The sequence below is a fragment of the Ovis aries genome, chromosome 10, assembly GCF_016772045.2.
Source record: "Ovis aries strain OAR_USU_Benz2616 breed Rambouillet chromosome 10, ARS-UI_Ramb_v3.0, whole genome shotgun sequence".
NCBI lineage: Eukaryota > Metazoa > Chordata > Mammalia > Artiodactyla > Bovidae > Ovis > Ovis aries.
This window is the reverse complement of record NC_056063.1, coordinates 11,554,334-11,569,224: the sequence shown is the minus strand read 5'-3', so window position 1 is coordinate 11,569,224 and position 14,891 is coordinate 11,554,334. Positions and strand designations below refer to the sequence as shown.

The 14,891-nt window shown below is 39.8% G+C and overlaps 1 protein-coding gene across 18 annotated transcripts in view; it reads left to right on the top strand.

Moving 5' to 3' along the window:
- Positions 1-14,891, top strand: part of ELF1 (E74 like ETS transcription factor 1) — a 117,158-nt gene that overhangs the window by 83,914 nt on the left and 18,353 nt on the right. For all 18 annotated transcript variants that reach the window (XM_060394267.1, XM_060394261.1, XM_060394266.1 and 15 more), the window contains 3 exons: positions 4,657-4,837; positions 11,642-11,749; positions 13,247-13,414. In XM_060394267.1, coding sequence (XP_060250250.1) covers positions 4,657-4,837; positions 11,642-11,749; positions 13,247-13,414 — 457 coding nt within the window. The remainder of the gene's footprint in view (positions 1-4,656; positions 4,838-11,641; positions 11,750-13,246; positions 13,415-14,891) is intronic.

Here is a 14,891-nt window from a genome sequence, read left to right as displayed (position 1 = left end):
TTTGACACTGTTTCCACTGTTTCCCCATCTATTTCCCATGAAGTGATGGGACCGGAAGCCATGATCTTCATTTTCTGAATGTTGAGCTTTAAGCCAACTTTTTCACTCTCCTCTTTCACTTTCATCAAGAGGCTTTTAGTTCCTCTTCACTCTCTGCCATAAGGGTGGTGGTATCTGCATATCTGAGCGCAGGCGGCTGCAAGCCGGCGCACTAAAACCTGGAAGTGACCTAGAAATGATTGTCTAAAGCAAATTAGAATATACTTGACTATGCATAGACTGCCTCTGTTACGGAACAAAGATACTGGCTTCAGTGGTTGCTTCTGGAGAGGGGCACTGCTGTGCTGTGCTTAGTCGCTCAGTCGCGTCCGACTCAATGCGACCCCATGGACTGTAGCCTGCCAGGCTTCTCTGTCCATGGGGATTCTCCGGGCAAGAATACTGGAGTGGGTTGCCATGCCCTGCTCCAGGGGATCTTCCCCACTCAGGGACTGAACTCAGGTCTCCCCACTTTGCAGGCAGATTCTGTACTATCTGAGCCACCAGGGAAGCAGTGTTGGTTATAGGAGTACATGACTGTGTGTTTCCTAACACAGAGCAGTCAGCTCCAATCCACTTCCAGGATAAGGGACTGGGATGAGGTAGAGTAGTAACAAGCATCTGTAGTTATCTGAAACTTGGGAACTGTATGGATTCAGAAAAATTTTGGAGCTATCCCTCTTAATAGCCACAGTCTAAATACTCACTCTCCAAATTTCAGGAGCCAAATACATGTGGGTAGGGAGGAATTCTTTGCTTCCATTTGAGGGATTCTCCTGTGAATTGCATTGAACTGCCTCTGTCTCTGACTTAGTGCTGCTGCTGCTACTGCTGCTAAGTCGCTTCAGTTGTGTCCGACTCTGTGCGACCCCATAGATGGCAGCCCACCAGGCTCCTCTGTCCCTGGGATTCTCCAGGCAAGAATACTGGAGTGGGTTGACATTTCCTTCTCCAATGCATGAAAGTGAAAAGTGAAAGTGAAGTCGCTCAGTCGTGTCCGACCCTTAGCGAATCCATGGACTGCAGCCTTCCAGGCTCCTCCGTCCGTGGGATTTACCAGGCAAGAGTACTGGAGTGGGGTGCCATCGTCTTCTCCAGACTTAGTGCTAATCTTGGGTAAATTTTTTTTTAAATATTTTCATTTTTTGGCCACATAGCATGGCATGTGGGATTGAACCTGTGTCCCCTGCATGAAAGCTCGAAGTCTTAATCGCTGGACCACTAGGGATGTCCGCTTGGGAAAATTTCTTAGTCTAATTCTTCATTTGCCAATAGATAGAAATAGTAAGCCATATCCTTACCTGATGTGTAGAGTTGTTGTGGCATAAAATGAATTCATGAAAATTAACTCACTCTGGGCTTAGCCTTGTTAGATGAGGAGCTTAACTTGAGCTCTTAGGAGAGAAGAAAAGAAGTGTTGTGACAAGCACATGCCCTGCTGGGTTGGGTTGCTTGTGTGACAGTTCCTTCTCAAAAGAGAGAAGTGCAAGGCAGTGGCTGTCCTGGGGCCCTTTATGTGATACTCCCTCTAGCGCTTCCCTGTGTATTTTTCTTTGTAATGTTTGAGCCTCTTTCTGTTCAAAACGTAGGATCTGGACAGCTGGTTACCTCTCACTAACTTCCTCTTGAAATAGGAAGAAACATTTGAAATAAAACCATCCAAATATGCTTTAGTATTAATATTATTCATAAATTTCAGAACATAGCATTCTTGAAGGCATGGATGGTATTGAGTACCCATGATATCATATATTTAATTTGGGTAAATTAAATTTTTACGATTGAAGTACTGTTTAACTTCTGTGCACTGCTACAAACATATTAATTTTAAAGATTGAGGATGCTTAAGTTATAATGAAGTCATAAATAATATTTTCACCCTACATATTTTAAGAAAAAGGATATTTACATGAGCTGTCTTCTCATAAGATATTTACTAATTATAAAAGGAAAATACAGTAATGGTAGAGAAGTCTGGTAGACTGCATCCAAACTAAATAAGTGATCAAAGTTAATGTCACTCATAGTGAGACTAAACGGTATTTTGGACCTCCTGATAAGGTGTATTTGAAAGGACACAGCGTTGCTTTTTTGGTATTCTTGCTGAGTTACTAACACACAAACCCAAATTGGGAGACATTTTATGAAACAAATGGCCTTTATTTTTCCAGAGTGTCAAGATCATGAAAGACAAACTGAAGAACTGCTCCAGATTAAAGGAGAAGAAAGGAATTGTTCTAAATTAGAGAAGCTGTCATGAAGAAACATGATATTTACCAAATGAAAGTTATGATTTTGATCTCAATTAAAAAAAATTTTGTTAAAGACATTAGTGAGACAATTGGAGAAATTTAAGTAAATCCTATAGATTAGATAATAGTGCTGTATCAAGGTTACTTTCCTAATTTTGATAATTGTGCTATCTTTATATAAGATAATGATCATATATTTAGAAAATATATGCTAAAGTGTTTAAGGTTAAAGGGTCAATATGTTTTCCACTTTCAAATAAATCCTAAAACCTATAGATATAGAAAGAGTAATATAGAAAGAGGACGATAAATGTGATTAAGTATTAATGTTTGAGGAATATGAATGAAGGTTGTAAGAGAATTCTACTTTTACAGAGATTGTAAGAGAATGTGCTACTAAAGTCTGAAGTTTTTTAATTTTTAAAGTAAAAGGTAGAAACTTAATGAGGTCTATCACTAATTGATTTTTTTAAATCAATAGACTTCAATATGTATTAGTGGCTTTGGCAATGGCACCCCACTCCAGCACTCTTGCCTGGAAAATCCCATGGATGGAGGAGCCTGGTAGGCTGCAGTCCATGGGGTGGTGAAGAGTCAGGCACAACTGAGGGACTTCACTTTAACTTTTCACTTTCATGCATTGTAGACGGAAATGGCAGCCCACTCCAGTGTTCTTGCCTGGAGAATCCCAGGGACGGGGGAACCTGGTGGGCTGCCATCTGTGGGGTCGCACAGAGTTGGACACGACTGAAGTGACTTAGCAGTGGCAGCAGCAGTGGCTTAGGAGATGATGATTTGCAGAGAAATGTTAATATGAAGTGTAATGAATAATGCTCTTACCATATGACAAGGAGAGCAATATGAAACAAGTTAAAAAGTATCTGCCTTTTTACTTTAAGAAATAATTATTTTATAGACAGCCCTTATTACATAGTATTATGATTCATGTATACTTAGATGCGAGATTTCCCTGATGACTCAGTGGTAAAGAATTCACCTGCCAATGCAGGAGACGCAGGTTCGATCCCTGGGTGGGGAAGATCCCTTGGAGAAGGAAATGGCAACCCACTCCGGTATTCTTGCCTGGGAAATCCCTTGGATAGAGGAGCCTGGCAGGCTACAGTCCATGGAGTTGCAAGAGACAGACACAATTTAGCGACTAACAACAACGAAATACTTAGAAAGCATATTTTATTTGATTTTCACTTTAATATTGAATTTTTTTCATGACTAACTGATATTTGAGTAGGCTATTAAAAAGTCTCTCTGGGTCAGTTTGCTCATCTGTGAAATGAGATGGCTGGAATAGAGCTCTTTCAGTTCTCAGATTCCCTGATCTTATGACTGAATAGAAAGTGAAAGTTAATTTTCCCATTTCAGTCAAAAGCAATTGTTAAACAAGGCCTGTGTGCCAAGTGACGATGTAATATTTATTAAGCTCACAGATCTTTTTCTGACCAAGAACCTTTGGTTGAGGTTTTATTTAATTGTATGCTTATTCGTATGCCACTTATTCATGATACTAGTTTTTGTTTTTAGTTTAGTTCACTTTAAAAACATACTTTTATAGAAATTCCTGGTGAAAACTTGGCTATTAAGACCCCAAATTGGATAGTTAGGGAGTTAGAGATGGACATGTACACTTTGCTATATTTATTTATCTGTTTTAAAAGTTTATTTGACTGCACTGAGTCCTAGTTATGACACACGGGGTCTTTCTTTTTGCCGCATTGCATCTTCGTTGCTGCGGTCGGGGCTTTCTCCAGTTGTGGCGAGTCGGGGCTGCTCTCCGGGGGTGTGTGTGGGCTTCTCGCTGCAGGGGCTTCTTGTGTTCCAGAGCACAGGCTGTAGACCACGCGGGCTCCACAGTTACGGTGCACGGGCTTAGTTGCTCCGCGGCATGTGGAAACTGCCTGGAGCAGGGATCAAACCCACGCCACCTGCAATGGCAGGCGTGACTGAGCCACCGGGACGTTCTCCGCTGTGTTTAAAATGGATAGCCAGCAAAGACCTGCTGTGAAGCACAGGAACTGCTCCGTGTCATGTGGCATCCTGGACGGGAGGCGGTTTTGGGGGGAGGACGGATGCATGTGTATGTATGGCTGAGGCCCTTCGCTGTTTACCTGAGGCTGTCACAACATTGTTAATCGACTGTACCCCAACCCAAAGTGAAAAGTTAAAAAAAAGGCCCAAAATTGAGTAATGAAAGTTTTATTTGGTCATAGTAGATGAATATTCTCTGTAGCCTAGGATTGTCAATGTACAAGTAGCTGATGATGTGAAAACTAAATTGATGTCCAGTATGAAACAGTTTGGGTTGTAAAAGCAAAGCTTGGTTAATCTTTTTCCCCTCTTGCCTTCCCAGCTTGGCGATCCAGCTATTTTCCCCGCCGTCATTGTGGAGCATGTTCCTGGTGCTGATATTCTTAACAGCTATGCAGGTCTGGCCTGTGTAGAGGAGCCCAATGACATGATCACCGAGAGCTCCCTGGACGTCGCTGAGGAGGAGATCATTGACGAGGATGAGGACGACATCACCGTCACAGGTCTGTGCATCCCGAGCAGCGTCATCGTAGGCCTTGGCTTCTCTCTGTGACTTGGGGGCTGGAAGAACGTTCCCGACTCGGTTTTGAGTAGCGTCATTAGTGGCAGAAGCTAGAGCCCTGCAGGGAGAAAGCAGTGCCGTTTCCCTTCTGGTCTGCCTGTGGTTCATAGCACCTGCTCACCTCCCCCTTCTTCTTTCCTAAATAGACGGAGATGAACTCGACAAGAGAGGAGGTGTGTGAGAGGAACCAAACCAGCTCAGTTCACCAGGTCTTCACTGAGCACTGTGTGTGTGCCTAGCTCTGCACTCCTGGTAACAGCGAGAGGTTGCCTGTGGGGCCAAAGATAGGAAAGCTCTTTTGTTACTGCTGCCGCAGAAGGCAGAATAGGAGGCCATGACCCAAGTGTAGGACAGGGTGCTGGGGTTTCAGGAAGGTTTCTTCAGTCAGAACTAGCAGGATATTTCAAACCAAAGAGTTCACTGTGTAAGTGTTGAGGTGGTACTTTTTTTCATCAGTTTTGGAAACTGATGCATGCATTTTTATTTTTATACACTTAAACTTTCCTTTATCTTGGCCAGGGATGTTGGAGGTGTTTGAGAAAATAAACTATTTGGAAGTAAAAATTATTTGAATATTTATTATTAATTTAAAGCCCAGAAATTAACATTTTTCACAGTATTATCAACTAAACCTGGCCTTTATTTGTATTCCACGCATTTCACACTAACGTCCTTTTTCTGTTCCAGGATCCTATCTAGAATCTCACACTGCGATTAGTTGGTAGTCATTTTTTCCTAGGCACTCCCAATCTGTGATGGTTCCTTTGTCTTTCCTTGTCTCTTATAACCCTGACAGCTTTGAGGAGTACTGGTCAGACATGTAGAATGTCCCTCAGTTCTATTCCTGTGATGTTTTCTCATGATGGAATGTGATAATGCATTTGGGGGCAACAGTACCGCCAAACTGGCACTGTCTACTTCTTATTGTATCATATTAACATAGTAGATCTTTGTAAAAGTACGTTGTCTCACTTAATTTTCAGCAGAAAAAGAACTTGAAATTAAAGAAGTTCAGTGACTTGCCTAATGTCACACATCAAGTGACTGCATCCTCACTGAGAACATTGACCAGCGACACTTAATTTTTGTATTGTCCTCTTATATTTTGCAAAGCATGTTCTCATATATTCACATCTTTGTTCAGAGCAGCTCAGTGAAAGTTTTTAATGAATCTAGACTTGTCTTTCCCTTATCAATAAGGGAATTAGATTACTTCAATTAGAGGTTTCCACTCATCGCCGACTGTGATCTTTGGGTTTTGTATAACAGAGTGACCACCTCTGTGCATATATAGGTGTGTTGTGTAGCTAACACGGTTTTTGCAGTGCGTTCTGATCTACTTTCTTGCTGCATTAGGGTGAGGCCACACTCTCTGTGGGCTGGGAACCAGAGTCTTCCCTGAAGGAGTGTTTATTCCTGGTTTTAGCAGCCAAGGAAGATACTGGTCCTCAGAGGAGAAACAGAGACTAGGAAAGCAGATCCTGTGTCTTTAGGAGAAGGAATCATTTCTTCCTTTCAGTGCTTCACTCCTGGGCTTGGACTTGAAGGCAGCTGATCGATGAGATGCAGACAAGCACCTAGATCCAGAAAATAACCCATATTTTGACAGATTTGCTGTTTTCATGTTTCTTCTCTCTTACCTTTCTTATCTTCCAACCCAAGCCTCTGTTTAACTCTTCCATACCTGTCTGAGTCAGGTCATGAGAAATGAAGGGATGTTATAGCTCCCCTTACTCCAGAATGGGGGAGGGGAGAGTACCACGCTTTTGAGAGGCTGCAGGGCTGCTGGTGAGGGGATAGAGCAGTTTATAAGCTGTAATTATGAGACCTAGGTAGCACTTCAGATGATAAAGAATGTTAACATTTTTAGGTATGATAATAGCATTGTATTGGACTCTATCTTTCAGATACATATGCTGAGATACTTAGAGATAAAATATGCTGTCAGAGATTCCTTCAGAAAAATCCTGAAGGTCAGAGTGTGTGGGGAGGGGGGTCCTTGGGCAGTAAGTGGAGGATGCATGAGATGAAAGAACATTAACTATGTATTGATAACAAGTGATCCTGAGAATGGATATGTGAGAATTCATTTTACTGTGTCCCAGAATTTTGATTCCGTTGGAAATTTTTAATAATAAAAAGATCGAACTGTTTTTATGGATGTGAGACTTACCTTAGGTGGCCGCTGTCATCTATAATCCCTGATTTCAAATTTTCCTGTTCATAGACACTGTTTTAACCTATGAAATGTGCACTGTGAAAATACCACTTTAATATGTTTATATGTTGGGGTTTTATATAAAATTTCCTTTGAAACAAGCTTGTGTGGTTAAAATGTTTTGAAAAGCATTTGACTAAGAACTCCTAAGTAGAGATTCTTCTTCTTTACCAGTCTTGAGGATCTGAAAGTGAAATTGTTAAAGGAGATGGGCCCCTTTAGACCCATCAGCCCAGCTGCTCAGGGATCCAGCCCCATTCACCAGTGGGTCAACACCAGTTAGGGGACACACAACCCTGGACCCACAAGCAGCTGTGCCAGGAACTGGCCCTGTCTCTAGCAGGTTAACCCTAGATCTGGGGCCCCAGGCCCCACAACTCCCCCACTCTAGAACCTGACTCTGACCATTTGTGAGCCAGCACTCAACTCCCCCACTCTAGAACCTGACTCTGATCATTTGTGAGCCAGCACTAGTCCTGGGACCACCTGGGGTCTCTGGCAGCTTCTGTGCAAGGCTCGTCCTGGAAGCCCACCCAGCACCAGCCACGACTACCAGTTCACTCACAATAGGCCGCCTGTCACAAGAGGAGGAGCCACAGGTCCTGTAGAGGGCGCCCCAGAGCTCATAGCTCTGGTGACCAGAGGGGAGCGTGCTGCTGGGATGCACAGGAGGGATGCACTTCTCTGAGACTGGGAAATGTAACCAACCTACCAGATACACAGAAATAAAAAGAGCAAGTTAGGCGGAATGAGGTGACAGAGAAATAATCTTCTCAATGAAGACGAAACCCCAGAAGAACAACTAAGTCAAGTGGAGATCGGTGATCTACCGTATAGAGAACTCAAGGTAATGATTATAGACTTGTTCAAGGAACTCTGGTGAAGAATGGGTGCACAGAGCAAGAAGTTAGAAGTTTTTGCCAGAGTTAGAAAATGTAAAGACCAACCAAACAGAGCAAGAGTACAATAACTGAAATGAAAATGTGCCAGAAGGAATCAGCAGTAGATTAAATGATTCAGCGGATTAGGTTAGCAAGCTGGAGAACAGTGTTGGAAATCACTGAAGCTGAATGGAAAAAGGAAAAATGGTGAAAAGGAATGAAGACAGTTAAAGAGACCTCTCAGAAAACATCATGTGTACTAATATCTGTATTATATGGGTCCCAGAGGAGAAGAGAGAGAAAGGGGCAGAGAATATATTTGAAGACATAATAACTGAAAACTTTCCTAATCTTGGAAAGGACACAGACATCCTGGTCCAGGAAGCAGAGAGAGTCCCAAACAAGATCAGCCCAAGAAGGACCACACCAAGACACACTATAATTAAAGTGGCAAAAATTAAAGATGAAGCAAGGATTTTAAAAGCGGCACGGGCAAAGCAGCAAGTTACAAACGAGGACTTGCATAAGGTCACGAGGTGACTTTTCAGCAGAAACCATGCAGAACAGAAGGGAATGGTTCCTAATATTTAAAGTGGTGAAAGGGAAGCATCTACAGCCAAGAACACTCTACCCAGCAAGGCTTTCATTCACATTCGGTGGTGAGACCAAGGTTTACAGGCAAGCAAAAGCTAAAAGGGTTCTGCACCCACAAACCAACTTTATAAGAAATGTTACTTTTCTAACTGAAAAAGAAAAGGCCACAACTAGAAACATGGAAATCATGAAAGGAAGGCAAAGATAGTAAATTAGGCGTGTAGAAAGGTTAAAAGACAAGCGTAGTGAAATTATCTATATCCACAATAATTGTAGTTGAGATACACAGAACAAAAATATGTAAAGCAGGATGTCAAAGAACAGTGAACATGTAGTTGGGGAATAAAAATGCAAGTTGTCCATGGCTGATTCATGTCAGTGTATGGCAAAAACCACTACAATATTGTAATTGACCTCCAATTTAAATAAATTAATTTTTAAAAATACAGGGTTGTTAAAATGCATTTGAACTTAAGTGATGAATAGCTTTATGTATATATATATATATATATATATATATGTATTACTATGTACAGTGTGGGGAGTATAGTAAATAACTGTGTAGTGTCTTAGTATGGTAACATTTCATAACTGGGCATTGTAGCGATCATTTCGAAATGTACAGAAGTACCCGGTCACTATGTTGAGGAAGTACCAGTGTTGTAGGGCAGGTGTACTTCGAAAACAAGCAAACAGACTCACAGAAAATGAGACCAACTTTGTGGTTGCCAGAGGTGGGGGAGAGGGGAATGAGAATTGGACAAAGTCAAAAGGTACAAATGTTCATTTAGAAGATTAAGTACTAGGAATATAACGTCCAATATGATAAATATAAGTAACACTGAGGCATGTTATATATAAAAATTAAGAGTAATTCTTCAATTCTCATCCCAAGAAAAGTTCTTCTGTATCCTTAATTTTATATTGATATGAAATGATGGATATTCACTAAACTTATTGTGATAATCATTTCATGATTGGAATGATCAAATCATTATGCTGTACACCTTAAACTCACACAATGCTGCATGTCAACTATATCTCAGTAAAACTGGAAGAAATAAAAAAGCTCGTGGGTTTGAGTGTTGCCTGCAAGAAATTTTTGTAATCCATTTAATGATGGGAGAACATTTTCTCTGTGTTTTTAAAAGCTTAGTTGTACTATTTTTTTGGTTTTCATTCCTGTTTTATGTAGGACTCACCAATTTATTTTGCATTTCCTGCCCTGAGCACTGAGGCTGAGTGTAATAAACAGACTTTTACAAATTAGATCACTGATACTAAATTTGCTTTATGTTTTTTGAAATTCAAAAGGTAGTTTGATTTCTGTATGTAGCTGTGGAATGATTTCTAGTGTATATGAAGTTTAAAAAGCAAGGGTCAGTACAGCATGAATAGTTATTCATTATTTAAGATAAGGGAGAGAACAAAAATGATATGTATGTGTTTGCTTATATTTAAACATAGAAACATAAACTAGAAACTAATAAAAATCTTTTAAACTCAGTGGTCACTTTTGAAAGATCCCGTTTTTTACTCTGAAAATTAGTGAATAACAGGAAAAGATCCAAGCATTTAAGTTGCCTTTATGGTATAAACCGTGGCTCAGGGTAGCCAGATAGTTGATGACAGCAAGTTCTTCTTTGTAGAAATTCTAGCTAATAAATGCGAGAGGAATGATAAGATTATGATTATCACCATTTTGGAATCCCTAATGAACTCTTGGATCTAGGCAAACTGTCATCAATAACTGCTAAAGCCTTTAGATGAAAGGCTGTTGGAAAATTTAATGATGACTGGATCAGGCTGGCAACACTTGAAACTGCTTCTCAGTCTAGCAGTACTGAGGAAAGACTACCTACTTTCAAAAAAAGCACATAGAATCACAGAGCATTACCTTCAAGTATTCTTGGCGAAAAATTGAATGTGAATCAAGTCATTCTTATAGAAATATCTACCAGTTTACAGGAAATACATGTGGGAGGGCTGTGGTAAGTGACACCACAGAGATATAATCAGCAAAATCTAAAATGTGGGGAACTGCAAACAGATTGACCCTGTTTCTGTTAAGTTAAACAGCAAAACAACAACAACAACAAAAAATAGGAAGGAAGGTGCATGCCGCCAAGTGTAACGCATGAACTTTGCTTGAAATCTGTTGTGAACAAACCAACTTCTTAAAAAATCTGAGACAGAGAAATTTCAGTGTTAAATGGATATCTGATTTAAAGAATAATTGATTTGTAAAAGATGTGACCATGGTATTGTCTGTATATGCTAATATTTACAACGAATGACAGGCTGTCTGAGGTTCACTTTGAAATAATCTTGTGTCTTTCCTGAGCTGGGGAGTATAGATCAAGGAAAATTGATTGTTAAATATTGAACTGGGTCCTTGATACATTCAGTTCATTGTATGATTTCCTCTACTTTTGTGTATGTTTGTTCTTTCTCATTATAAAAGCTTGACAAAGAGGTGACTTGAAATTCTTCTTGTAATATTTTCTTAATTGCTATGTAATTAAATAGTTATATAAACTGATTTCATCATTTTCATCTACCTAGCAGAACTTTAAAATATTTATAAAGCTTATATAAATGAATAGCTAGAGTTATATAAATGTTTAGAAGATGGTAATTGATTATTGACTTATCTGTGCCTTACTTGCCTGAGTTTTTAGGAAAAAATTGGTTTTAGTGGGATATTTCCTTCAATTCATGGAATTCCAGAGCCTTGACAGAAGAGTAATCTCCTTTTCTACTATGCCTTAAATCTATAAGATTTTAAATAGAAGGCTTCAGTTTTTAATAGGAAGTGTTACAGTGTCCTGTTTTAATAACTTTACTAGGCTTTTTGAGGTATTTATCTTTTCTGGTTTTAACTGTTATGGAGGAACTGGATCTTAGTTCCCCAATCGGGGATTGAACCTGGGCCCCCACAGTGAAAGAGCAGAGTCCTCATCCCTGGACCACCAGGAAATCCCCAAATCTGTGTTTTTTAGAACAACAGATGTCTTATGCTAATTCTGTTTTCTGTTTAAATGTATTATAGTCGAAGCTTCTTGTCATAATGGGGATGAAACAATTGAAACCATCGAGGCTGCTGAGGCACTGCTCAACATGGATTCTCCTGGCCCTATGCTGGATGAAAAGCGCATGAGTGAGTGAGATGGCTGTTCACGTTCTCATGCTTTTGTTTTTTGAAGTGTAGTTGATTTACAATGTGGTGTTTATTTCTGCTGTACAGCAAAGTGATTCAGTAACATATATGCATATACATACATTCTTTTTCATATGCTTTTCTGTTATGGTTTATCACAGGATGTTGAATGTCGTTTCCTATGTTCTACAGTAGAACTATGGTTATATACTTGAAAATCTTTTCCTGTCATCTCTCTGTTTTAGATGATAAACAGAAAGAGACCAGAGTGATGTTTTTTTTTTTTTTTAGCATCCTAAGTGCATTGTAAGCTATAGTACCGGTTAAGGTACCTTTACTAAAGTGTTCAGTCAAACAGGACTTTTTTTTTAGATTTGAGGAATGAAGACTTTGAAAATAAAAGGTAATTTAGGTGTCAGAGAGGTTATGCAGAGTATCTTCTTAACCTCATTGGTGAAGTATTAGTGTATTTAGGGTCCAAACAATTAAAATTTAGTGATTTCTGTCAGTATTCATCAGTGAATAGGCAAAAATCCATTGAAATGTTTTCTAAGACTTCATGGCATAAAATTTCCTACCACATTTATTGATTTGCTTTTAAATCCATGTTCTCCTTTGGACTTTTCTGACAAAAAAGTAGTCAGACTGATAAAATGAATTATGATTAAATCAGTTTAAGATGTTTATTGAGGATTTTCTGTATGCACAGCAATAAATTAGGCAAACATGATACAGAAATGAATAGATTTTTTTTCTTTCCTCACGCTTACCGTTTTCTTTTGAAGACAGTTATTTATGTAAATAACTGTTAAAGCCAAAAATAAAGGCCAGAAGAGGGATAGCAGAGTGTTCTGGAAGGAGAGATTTATCTAGCTGAAAATACTGGTGACTGACTCTTTGGAAGGAATGTTTTGACCTGGGCTGTTAGTGACAAATAAGCTTTTCACGTGTAGAAGAAGACAGGAAAGGGCATTCAAGGTAGAGGGAGTCGATGGAACCAAAGACATAGATCTGTGAAAGAATGAAATGTTTAAGATTCAAAATGCTTTGGTATGACTGAAGTAATGTTTCGTAATGGGTTATATATTGTGGATGTTCAAAATGGTATGCTATGGAATTTGGCTGTTCTTTTTCCCACCTGTAAACAATGAGAAGATAGGTCAGTTTTATTTTTCTTTCTAATTTTCACTCTGTAAAGTTTTTATAGAGAGGAATGATATGGTCAGGTCAGACTTAGGTTGTGGAGAAAAACCTTAGCGGCAATGCTAAAAACGCAGAAGAGCGCCGGGATGGACTGGGGATAGGAAGTCAAGTCAGGAAGACATTGAATGGTCCAGTCAAACCTGTACTGATCCAGGGAACTTGACTTAGGGCAGAGGAAGTAAAAACCAGGGGCTAGATTCAAGATTTCATTTCTCCTTTAATCTTCAAAGAAATAGGAAATATGTTATGAAATTATTTTGATTTATAATACAAAGTTGATTTTATTCCCATTAGATAATAATATATTTAGTTCCTCTGAAGATGACATTGTTGTTGCCCCAGTCACCCATGTGTCCGTCACATTAGATGGGATTCCTGAAGTGATGGAAACTCAGCACGTTCAAGAGACTTATGCACACTCACCAGGACCCTCATCACCAGAACAGCCTAAGAGAAAGAAAGGTAAGCGGTTAATCTGTTTAGGGAAAACAGTCCACTCTTGATGTGGAATCTCAAGGTAGCTTTTAGTCAAGGATATTTCTACACCAATTAAAACTTCTGTAAGATAAAATTGGTATAAAGCAAATTGAGTTATTTCTTCATATTAGATCCATTTTTTAAGAATTATACTTTTAGGGACTTCCCTGGTGGTCCAGTGGCTAAGACTCTGTCCTCCTAACGCAGGGGGTCTGGGTTCGATTCCTGGTCAGGGAACTAGATCCCACATGGCACAACTAAAGACTCCACATGCTGCATCAAAGACTGAAGACCATCTTTGTAACAGCTAATGCCTGGCACAGACAAACAAATACGTTTAACAAAAAGGAATTATACTTTTAAAATATTTGGTCTTAGAGAAAAGGGATTTTCCCAACTTTTTAAGCCTCAGTCTTGTATCTAAAGCCTTTTATCCAAGCTCCAAAAGAGCTCAGGGATAAGACCAGTTCAGTTTTCTCCTGGAGAACATAGTTTGAAAACCACCAGCATAGATTCTAATAAAAGATTCCAGTGGAAAGAATACAAGTAGTGAAGCAGCAGGTAAGTAATAGAAGAGGATACAACGTGCCAGAGGGAATTTTAAAGTATTCACAAATTAGAACCATACTTTCATCCTAACAGTGACACGTTTCCCTTTCTTTGCCTTTTGATTCTGCTCGAGCTTGTTTAATATGTTGAGTTTAATATCTTGGTTTATGGCATCACCAGCCACTGTGCAACCTAATTTCACATGAAATTAAGGTAAGTTTCAGGAGCCAAAGATGAAGAGGAAGATAACAACAGTAAGAGTGAGCTGACACTGCAACAGCTCTGAAGGACTGAGAAGGCTGTGTAGTCTGGAAGTCCAGGGGTCCTGGGTTTATATTCCAGGTAGAGGCACATGCTAAAGCCTTGGTCCAAAGCGAAATGGGGTATTAGAGAGCTCAGCATACAATTCATGGGGTCCTTGGAAGACTATACCCTAAGGGGGAAAACAGTCCACTCACTGGCACAGACAGATGTTAAGGAAACTTGTATTTTGTAGCTGGGTGGAAAAATTGTTCTTTTGAACATTCATAATCCTAGGTTTACCTTCACCTAGGTTTATGACTAGATTTTGAATGATCACTGACTTTAGAAATTTCCAGCCAGGTAGTTAAGATAACAATGGCCCCTGACTGGCAGTAAGTTTGGGCCCCGGGAGAATTGCTTTGCCACGTCATATATTTAATCCAGGCTGCACAGTATTTCTTCAAATAATACCCTGTTGAAGGTGAACTCACATTTCAGTATCACAGAACATATAAGAAAGATACCTCCTGAGTGAGAAGCAGCAGACATAGGAAATTCTAAAGTTCCCCCACTGGCTGCTCTCAGGAGCCGTCTTTGCATTGTCCCCTTGCCTGGCTCCTCACTCGCTCAACCACCTCCAGTTCCGCCTCCACTGTGGACTCCGGCAGCT